Below are 10,535 nucleotides of genomic sequence, written 5' to 3'. Positions count from 1 at the left end.
GGACAAGATGAGGGTGTGTGCAGGGTCCTAGAAGGTCTGTCTCTCATCTTAATAAGCCTCTGCCTCACCTGCTGCTTCTGCTTTGATTAACAGCTGTTCTGCCCTTTGGGCTTCCCTCATAGCTCAGTTGGTAAAGAATCCGCCTGCAATGCAGGAGACCCTATTTCAATCCCGGGTCGGGAAGATCCCCTGGAGAAAGGATAGGATATCCAACCCAGTGTTCGTGGGCTTCCCTGGTGGCTCAGTTGGTAAAGAATCCTCCTGCTATGTGGGAGATCTGGTTTTGATCCCTGGGTTGTGAAGATTCCCTGGAGAAGGGAAAGGCTACCCACTCCAGTATTCTGGCCTGGAGAATTCCATGGACTGTGTATACTCCATGGGGTCGAAAGGAGTCGGACACGACTGACCGACTTTCACTTCCTTACTCTGCCCTTTGGAACTCAGAGAAGGTCGTGGAGGCCAGAGGCCTGCCTACAAGGAATGGTGGACAAAAAGGCCCCTGCACCCTGGAGTCCCACAGGGCCCTGCTTGGCATTAGCATTAGTGTGGCTGGTTGGGATTGGGCTCCAAGCCAGATAGTGGGACACTGAGGCTTTTGCCATTGGTTGGAGGCATTATGGTGGAGGCAAGGAGCTCAAACCAGTCAAACCTAAAGGATATCAGTCCTGCATATTCATTGGAAGGACTGATGCTGAAGCTGAAACTCCAGTACTTTGGCCAACTTATGGGAAGAGCTGACTCAGTGGAAACGACCCTTATGCTGAGAAAGATTGAAGACAGGAGGAGAAGGGGACGATAGAGGATGAGATGGTTGGATGGCATCACCAACTCAATGGACATGAATTTGAGCAAGCTCTGGGAGGTGGTGATGGACAGGGAAGCCTGGTGTGCTGCAGTCCATAGGGTCACAAAGAGTCGGACACAACCGAGTGACTGAGCTGAACTGGAGGCGCTAGGAATCACTGCAGCAACTCTTGAGGGGCTCAGGAGGGGTTCTCATAGCAGAGGTCTCATAGCAGAGGTCCAGGCACTTGGTGGGTGAAGTCAGTGAGACCCTAAGTCGCCAAGACAATTTTTCTGGTCTTCAGATGAGGAAACAAACTCAGCTTCAGAGAGGTTTAAGTAACTTGCCTAAGCTAGTGATGGACAAAGCGAGGATTTTTACCCAGGTTGGAAAGAAAAGTCAGTGCTAGTCGCTCAGTCGAGTCAGACTCTGCGACCCCATGGACTGTAGCGGCCCAGGCTCCACTGTCCATGGAGTTCTCCAGGCAAGAATACTGGGACGGGTTGCCATGCTTTTCTCCAGGGGATCTTCCCCACTCAGGGACTGCTGACTCTTCAATTGCTAGAATTCCCGAGGCATCAGCTTCTGGTTAGACTGAAACAGAGATGGAGATGTGTGGGCTAGGAGGCGGGGCAGGATGAAGCAGCAGACCTTCTGACATCTGCCAAGACAAATGCCTTGGAAAAATGGAAGTGGGCCTGGGATACGGGTGGATTGCTTCCGTTGTGAAGGGCTCGTGACGGTCCAGAGAGCAAGTGAAGTTCCCAGGAGGAGGAGGAGATGGTGGAGTGGGCTCAGGGTGAGCCTGCCCTCTGGGGTGAGGCTCGGCCCTAGGTACGCTGCCCACATGTGAATAGCACAAGAGCGCGGGTCTGGCTCCCTCCTCCCCTCCTGCCCTCCTCTTCTTCCTCCTCTTCCTCCTCAACTACCTGGCCTGGCCCACACCTCAGTGCACCCACTCAATGGGCCTAGTCTAATCCTCTGACATCACAGCCTGCCCAACACAGGCCCTCCCTGGCAGACTTGACAGGCCCCAGGCTCAGAGACCCAATTTAGGATCTCCCACCTCAGAACTTATCTCTTCCCTCAACCTCTTCCCTCCTTCAGCTCACAGCTCAGATTGGGGACACCCTAGAGTCAGTCCCAAACAAGGTGGAGGGGGGGTGCCAGGAGCCTACAATCTGTCCTGGCCTTGCTGTGTGACTCCAGGTAAGTAGCTGCCCCTCTCTGGGCCTCAGTCTCCTTATCTAAATCTCCTCTACCCTCAGTTAATGACATCAACCTGTTTTGGCTTCCTCTCAGCACCTTGTAGCTTTAGGAAATTTTTTTTGTATGAGCTCACATGTTGGTTGTAGGGGACCACTGGACTGTGTGGCCCTTATTATTCACCCCAGTGCCAACTCACAGGAGGGGCTCCATCGACAGCTGCTGACTCAGGGTCTACATGGGTGAATGAATGAACAGATGTAGCTCCTGCCTTATGGTGGGGGCTCTGGATATGACTGTGTGTTCATACGCACGGACGCATGTGCACTCCTGTGTTTGACACTCCCTGGCAGGGTGTGTGGTGTAACACAGTTGGGGGCATGTCCACTGGGGTTTCAGCTCCACAAGGGCAGGGATTTGTGTCTGACTTCTTCCCTGCCCTATCCCACTCTATCTGGAATAGGGACAAGCACATGGCTACAGTCAATACATCCTTGAGTGTAAAAATGTATGAAAGTGAATACACACATCTGGTGTGGGTCCACGTGCCCACCTGTGCATATAGTACAGTATAGTGTTAGTCACTGGGTCATGCCTGACTCTGAGATCTCAGGGACTGTCACCCATCTGGCTCCTCTGTCCTTGGAATGTCCAGGCAAGAATATTGGAGTGGGTAGCCATTCTCTTCTCCAGGGGATTTTCCCCACCCAGGGATCAAACCTGAGTTTCCTACATTGCAGGAAGTTTCTTTAACGTCTGAGCCACCAGGGAAGCCCAAGACAGGTACATGGTGATGCCTAAAGCTCAGCTTCTCTGGACACTGGTGCTGGATCAAACCTCAGGGACAAAGATGGGGCTGAAGTCGAAAAGGAGAACTTTATTGCTTTGCCAGGCAAAGGTGGATACAGCAAGCTTATGCTCTCAAAACCATGTTCCCCCTCGGGAAAATACTGAGAAGTTTTCTAGTAAGAGAGGATGGGATCGGCTCGTGAACATTTTCCTGATGTTTGGTGGTGTCAGGTAGAAATTAACGTATTCAACCTTCAGGTCCAACTGGTCTGGGGTCTACATGTTTGAGGGCAGCATACCACAGCCTGTCCCGCCAGAGGGGGTTTCAGTACCTGCAAAATGCTTCAAAGATGTTGTATGTATCTCATGTTCAGGAATGAGCATCTTGCCCCAAGGCTGCTCTTGGTTTTATTTCTCCCTGGTTTTGCAATCCCTCCCTTCCTTAATTAACAGCTGCCCATATCAAGTCCTGGAGAAGGCAATGGCACTCCACTCCAGGAATCTTGCCTGGAAAATCCCATGGACAGAAGAGCCTGGCAGGCTGCAGTCCATGGGGTAGCGAAGAGTCGGACACAACTGAGCGACTTCCCTTTCACTTTTCACTTTCATGCACTGGAGAAGGAAATGGCAACCCACTCCCGTGTTGTTGCCTGGAGAATCCCATGGACGGGGGAGCCTGGTGGGCTGCCGTCTCTGGGGTCGCACAGAGTCAGACACGACTGAAGTGACTACACAGCAGCAGCAGCATATCAAGTCCGGGAAGATCACAGAGGCTGAATGAAGGCTGCCACCTGCAATATCAAAGAAATGGATGGTGGGTGGGTGCTTCCCTCGTGGCTCAGTGGTAAAGAATCCACCTGCCAATGTGGGAGACACAGGTTCATTTCTTCATCCCAGAAGATCCCACATGCCTCAGAGCAACTAAGTCTGTGAGCCACAACTACTGAGCCCTCACCCTAGAGCCCGTGCTCTAGTGGAACAAGAGAAGGCACCAAAGTGAGAAGCCTGTGCCCTGCAACGAAGAGTAGCCCCACTCGCTGCAACTAGAGAAAAAGCGCACGCAGCCACGAAGATCCAGCATAGACAAAATAAATAAATTCATTTATATTTAAAATAAACTCCTCAAAAAAAAAAAAAAAGAAAGAAAGAAATGAAGGACACAAAGGCCTTGAGACAAGGAGCCCCACAGGGCCCTGCACAGGATCACATGCTCCTGGGTAAGGGTGTGGGTGATTTTGCTTACACACCACCCCGCTGTCTCTTTTCCAAACTTCTCCTGAGCCAGGGCCCAATGCCTGGGTCCCGATGGGGCAGAGCAGGGGCCGCCTCCTCGAGGGAAACTGGATCCCAGGACGTGCAAATTGCCAGGGAGCAGAGCAGCCCCTTTGTCGCCAGGAAAATCCCCTCCCTGCCTGGCTCCCTTTCTCCCAGCAACTTGAGTTCAAAGTCAGATTTGGGGGACTGTAGGGGACTAGGGTGTCACCTCAATGCTCCCTTCCCTAGTTGTCCCCTGCCTCAGGGGCTTCTGCACCTCCCCCCAAAACCTCCAAGGTATGACTTTCCCTCCCTCATGGGTGGCCCGAGGGCTCAGACCCAAGTATAAAGCCACCTGAGGGGCAAGAGGACAGGTGTCTCAGAACCACCGAGAGACTGCAGAGAGGAAGGATCCAGGAGACACCATGGGTTATCATCTTCTGGGTGAGTGAGGGAGACAGGGCGCCAGGGTCCTGAGACCAGGAGGGCGGGGGTACTGCCTGCACCCTCTGGCCCATCTGACTCAGGTACCTGGCTGCTCTTGCATCTGCTGGGAACCTCCACAACCTTACACACAGAAGACTTCATTCATCATTCAAGACATACTTCTGGAGTGCCTATTAGGTGTTAGGTAGGAGAATCCCAGGGACAGAGGAGCCTGTTGGGCTGCCGTCTAAGGGGTCGCACAGAGTGGGACAGGACTGACCCGGCTTACCAGCAGCAGCAGCAGCAGCAGTAGTCTAAGGGGGCTTCGCAGGTGGCACTAGTGATAAGAAACCTGCAATGCAGGAAACAAGAGACCTGGGTTTGATCTGTGAGTTGGAAAGATCCCCTGGAGGAGGGCATGGCAACCCACTCCAGTATTCTTGCCTGGAGAATCTCATGAACAGAGGCTCCTTCTGGGCTACAGTCCACGGGGTAGCCAAGAGTTGGACACAACTGAAGTGACTAAGCATACACTCACAGGAGTCTAAGTACTGGGGTCATTGTTGCTGTTTAGTTGCTAAGTCGTGTCCAACTCTTTTGGGGACCCCATGGACTGTAGCCCTCGAGGGCCCTCTGTCCGTGGTATTTCCCAGACAAGACTACTGGAGTGAGCTGCCATTTCAGTCTCCGGGTGAACTTCCCCATTCAGGGGTCAGACCCACATTTCCCGCATTGGCAGAGGCAGATTCTTTACCACTGAGCTGTCAGGGAAACCCAAGGATTGGGGACACAGCAGTAAAGAAACAGACCAAAAAATGAGATTTCTTTCAGCAGACAGACAGTCCATGTGATCATAAGTAAATTATGCCAGTGTGACTTCCAGGTAGTGCTAATAGTAAAGAATCTGCCTGTCAAAGTAGAAGACAGGAGACATGGGTTCGATCCCTGGGTCGGGAAGAACCCCTGGAGGAGGAAATGGCAACCCACTCCAATATTCTTGCCTGGAAAATTCCATGGACAGAGGAGCCTGGTGGGCTACAGTCCATGGGGTCCCAAAGAGTCAGACTGGACTGAGCACCCACACAGACATCATAGAATTTGCATACAGTGATCCAAGTTTGTTGAATGAATGAATGAACAGGGCTTCCCCTCAGGCCTTCCCTTAAGTTCTGAACTTCTGGGAGTTCAGGAATGTAGACAGGGAAGCTAAGGAAGCCATCCTGGTCTGCTTCTCATCTCCATCACTGCTCGAGACTTAAGTTGTCTTTGCTTTTTTTTTTAAATTTGGCTACACCAGGTTTTAGTTGGGGCAGGTGGGATCTAGTTCCCTGACCAGGCATTGAACCTGAGCGCCCTGCATTGGCAGTGCAGAGTCTTAGGCCTGGGACTGCCAGGGACATCCCCAGAGACCTTTTTGAGTTGAGCCCTGAAGAATCAGAAGGAGAAGCCCTGGGTGGGATTGGAAGGTGGTCCTGGAAGGGCCCAGCAAGGGCAAACTCTGAGTAGCGGATGCTGTGGAAAAGAAGGGCCAGGCCTTGTAGCCCACAGTGAGGACTTTTATAGTCACTGTGTTAGGTGGGAGCCATGGGAAGGTTTGGACAAAGGAGGGATCTAGCTGGACTTGAAGAGCTTCCAGGTGGCAGAGGGAGACCAGGGTGGAAGCAGAGACAGCAGCGGGGAGAGACATAGCTTCTAGATGCATCTTTTACTTATTTATGGCTGTGCTGGGTCTTCACTGCTGTGCTCAAGCTTTCTCTAGTTGCCGTGAGTGGCGGATACTCTCGAGCTGAGGTGCGTGGACTTCTCATTGCAGTAGTTTCTCCTGTTGCAGGCTCTAGGCACACAGCCTTCATTACCTGTGGCTCCTTGACTCTAGGGCACAGGCTCGCTAATTGTGCAAGGGCTTAAAGGTTGTTCTATGGTGTGTGGGATCTTTCCAGACCAGGGGTCCAACATGTCTGTCCTGCATTGGCAGGTGGATTCTTTACTACTGAGCCAGCTGAGAGATCCACATGTTTTCAAACTTTGTATTGAAAATATCACATATGTACAGGGAGATGTGCACAAGTCCTAAGTGTACAGCTCAGTGAGCTCTCACAGAGTCTAGGTACACTTGCCACAAGTGCTCGGATGCAGAAACACAGACCCAGGGAGTTCCTGGTGGTCTGGTGGTTAGGATTCTGGGCTTTCACTGCCCAGGTTCAATCCCTGGTCAGGGAGCTGAGATCCTGCAAGCTTCACGGTGTGAACACAAACAAATACAAAAACCCACAGACCTCGTGGCCATCTTTTAAGGACAGACCCAACAGGATTTAGTGTGGGGTGAACGTAGAGGGAAAGAGACAATGAGGCGTCCAAGAGGACCCCGTGACTTTGACATGAGCACCTGGAAGAATGCACATGCACTTTTCTCAGATGGGGAAGACTAGGGAAGGAGGGGAACAGGGCAGCTAGATGCTTATTAACATCCAAGGGAAAACATCAAGTGGGAAGTTGAATATGTGGGTCTGGAGGTCAGGGGAATATTTTTTTCTTTTTAATACTTATTTATATAAAATTGCATTTTAAAAGAAAAAATAAAAATTTGTCTTCTTTGGCTCTGCTGGTTCTTAGTCATGGCGGCATGCAAATTCTCAGTTGTGGTGTGCGTCTAGTTCCCTGACCAGGGATTGAGCTTGGGGCCTCCTGTGTCGGGAGCTCAGAGTCTTTAGCCACTCGACCATCGGAGAAGTCCCAGGGGAATACACTGGGCTAGAAAGAATCTGCTAATAGGGTATTCTGCCCTGAGTGGCACACACAAGACTATTGTAAGCCACAAGGGCTGAATCCATATGAGGGGCTGTTATGATGAATGCATGAATCGCCAGGGGAGGTCAGGGACTTGGTGCTGACCTCTGATTTCTTCCTGCCAGCCCCCTTCTGCCTGCTGGCCCTGCTGCTGCCCCCTCTCCCTTTGGGAGCCCCCATGTCCACAGCCGAGTCTGTCAATCAAGCCTATAACCTGGCGCTCCACTTGCAGAGGCAGACTTCCACCCTGTTGCAGACTTATGTGAGTGAAGGGGCGTGAGCAGGGGTCGAGGGGAGGCGGCTGTCACCCTCCTGGCCCAGCCCTGGGGAAGGAGGCAGAACAAGGCTGGAAGAAGGCTCCTCCATGGCTCGTGGGCTCCGGGGGCTCTGCCAGCTAGAGACACGCCCACCGGAATGAGGTCACTCATGGCTGGGTGACCTTGGGCAGGTCATTCCTTCTCTCCCTGTCTTAGCTTCCTCATCTGCCAAATGGGATGCTGATCATGCCTTGGCTGACCTCTCAGGACTGTCAGAAGATTCAAAGGAAGCACCTAGGGAAAGTGCTTTACAGGCTCATGAGTCTGTCCATGACCACCTCTGCCCTTGCTTTTGTGAGCCGATGCCATGATGGGAGATTCAGCCTCATTATCTTACTGGCTCCTCAGATAGCTCTAGGAGGCAAAATTATGACCCATTTTTACAAATGAGAGAACTGAGGTGGCTTTTTTAGATTTTTTAAAAACTTTTTTCTATTTTTATTATGGTATTTGTTTTTGGCTGTGCTGGATCTTTGCTATTTAGTTTCAGCTAAATTTAGTTTCGGCTTTGTTATTTAGTTTCTTTAGTTTCAGAGAAGGACATGGCAACCCAGTCCAGTATTCTTGCCTGGAGAATCCCATGGACAGAGGAGCCTGGCGGGCCATGGTCCATGGGGTCGCAGAGAGTTGGACACACCACAAGTGACTCAGCACTGAGCACGTCTCTAGTTTTCCTGAGTGGCGGCTCCTCTCTAGCTGTGGTGTGCAGGTTTCTCATTGCAGCGGCTTCCCTCCTTGCTGAGCGCAGGCTCTCGGGCTCGCAAGGCTTCAGTACTTGGGGCATGTGGGCTCAGCAGTTGCGACTCCCTGGCTCTAGGGCACAGGCTCAGTAGTTGCGGCGCACAGGCTTAGTTGATCTAGGACGTGGCATCTTCCTGGATCAGGAACCCGTGTCTCCGACATTGGCAGGAGGATTCTTGTCCACAGAGCCACCAGGGAAGCCCTCTTTTTGATTTTGGATGTGGGCCATTTTTAAAGTCCTTACTGAGTTTGTTACCATACTGCTTCTGTTTTATCCTTTGGGTTTCGTGGCTGCGAGGCAGGTGACATCTTAGCTCTTCAACCAGGGATTGAACCCACACCCCCTGCATTGCAGGGCAGAGTCTTAACCACTGGACCATGAGCAAAGTCCAGGAATCTGAGGTCTAGAGGGGGAATAATTTACCTGAGGTCCCAAAACTGTCTGGAAATTCAAAGCAGCAGTCTGCTGGCTGGGTCTGACCCACAGATGTTTTGTTTAGGCCATGCGATGCTTGTTCAAATGTTGAACCTGAAAACCTGTCCAAAACAGGCACAGGGGTCCTGTTGGCCTCCAGTCGCGGTGCCGCAGCCGCACCCCATCTGCTGCTTCTCCGGGTGACGGGACCCACCTGGCCCTGGAGGCCCTGGAGCTTGTGACTCTTCCACTGTACCATATCTAGGTCCACGTGAAGTTACCGAACCTAGTTTCTTGTTTCCTTCTGTAAAATCTAGTTTCCTTCTCTGGGGCTGTGCTGGGTCCTCGTGGCTGTCACAGGCTTTCTCTAATTTCGGGAGCGGGGCCTCCTCTGCTTTGCGGTCTTGGGCTTCTCACTGCGGTGCCTTCTACTGTCACGAAGCATGTGCTCTAGGAGTGAGGGCTCAGGAGTTGCGGTCCCCAGGCTTAGTGGCCCCACGGCATGGGGGATCTTTCTGGAGCAGGGATTGAACCCACATCCCCTGCTTTGGCAGGCAGATTCTTAACTACTGAACCACCAAGTCCCTGCCTCTAATTTCTAGTCTCATATCTCTCACCATCCTCTGGGTAGCTTTGAGGACCCTGAGTTTCCCCATTTGTAAAATGGGGGTGTAGGACTAGGTGATCTATCAAGTACAGAATTTATCAGTGTACACTAAAATTCTGTGGGTCTAGGTTTGTGGAGGTGAGAAATTTAATGGAGAAGGCATTAACTCAATAACCTTATAGTTCAATTCAATATTAATAATTATTTACAAGTGAACAAATATTAACCCCTCAAGAATGTGAATAAAAAGGAAATACAGCTTTAACCACATTGTCAATAATATATTTACCTTGCAAATATGGTAGTAAGTAACATCATCATAGTGTTCATGATATTAATATAAAGATGTCATTAGTGAATGATATTAACGCCCTAATCATATGCCAAGTGCCAAGTGCCTCATGTCTATTACATCTTATCATCTTCACCATTACAGTGCCATGTGGTAATTACTGAAGCTGTGATTCAAAGTCGCACAAGTTGTATGTGGAGGAGGCTGAGTTGAAGCCTAAGAGAACTCGGGCTCTGTGCTAGAACCTTTCATCAACTCCCCGAGGCAGGGAATGGCGACTCCCCCTAGGAAGAGGCCAGTCTCATGGAAGGCAGATGTGAATTCAGGGGCACCCTAGGGCAGCGTTTGGGTCCCCTCACTCTCATCTGTCTCTGTCTCTCGTGCAGCTCCAGCACCAAGGCACTCCCTTTAGTGATCCTGACTTCTCACTCCCTGAACTCTCGCTCAGTACCCTGCCTGATACCGAAATGTTCTTCGAGACCTGGCATGGCCTGGAAGATGAGGTACGTCTGAGCCTCATCCAGGAGGCCTTCTGGTCCTTGAGCCAGCACCTCCGGCTTGCGATGCTTGACCAGGATGACCTCAACCATGGCAATTCCATCATGGAGGATCAGCTTTGGGAAGCAAGACTCAAGGCCAAAAGCCTAGCGGGCAACTTGGCCGACATCATGACTGCCCTGGGCGTGACCACACCCCCAGCAAACACCCACCTCAGTAATGTCCCCTTAGGGGACACAGCTTTCCAGAAGAGGTGTCGAGGGTATGTAATAATCCGGGACTTCGGCTTTTGGACAGACCGAGCTGTGACTTTCTTGGGTGAGCTCAAGGACAAATACTCTCAATAGAGGAGGTGGAACTTCCTGTTAGAGCTGCAACCCTTTCCCTTTCACAGCTGATTCTTTCCTGTTTTGTTTTCT

At 51.3% G+C, this 10,535-nt stretch overlaps 1 protein-coding gene across 1 annotated transcript; it reads left to right on the top strand.

The window, feature by feature from the left end:
* LOC108633858 (cardiotrophin-2-like) lies at positions 4,459-10,463 on the top strand. Its single transcript, XM_018039989.1, has 3 exons — positions 4,459-4,477; positions 7,372-7,508; positions 10,005-10,463. Exons 1-3 carry the CDS (start codon positions 4,459-4,461, stop codon positions 10,461-10,463), a joined length of 615 nt encoding a protein of 204 aa, XP_017895478.1.

This window comes from Capra hircus, chromosome 25, assembly GCF_001704415.2.
Source record: "Capra hircus breed San Clemente chromosome 25, ASM170441v1, whole genome shotgun sequence".
Lineage (NCBI taxonomy): Eukaryota > Metazoa > Chordata > Mammalia > Artiodactyla > Bovidae > Capra > Capra hircus.
The sequence above is the reverse complement of the archived record's forward strand: the minus strand, read 5'-3'. Positions and strand labels throughout refer to the sequence as shown.

Bases quoted from the DNA above. Each gene is read 5' to 3' on its own strand.
- LOC108633858 (XM_018039989.1), top strand. The intron at 7,509-10,004 runs GTGAGTGAAGGG...TCTCTCGTGCAG, and splicing joins CCACCCTGTTGCAGACTTAT to CTCCAGCACCAAGGCACTCC.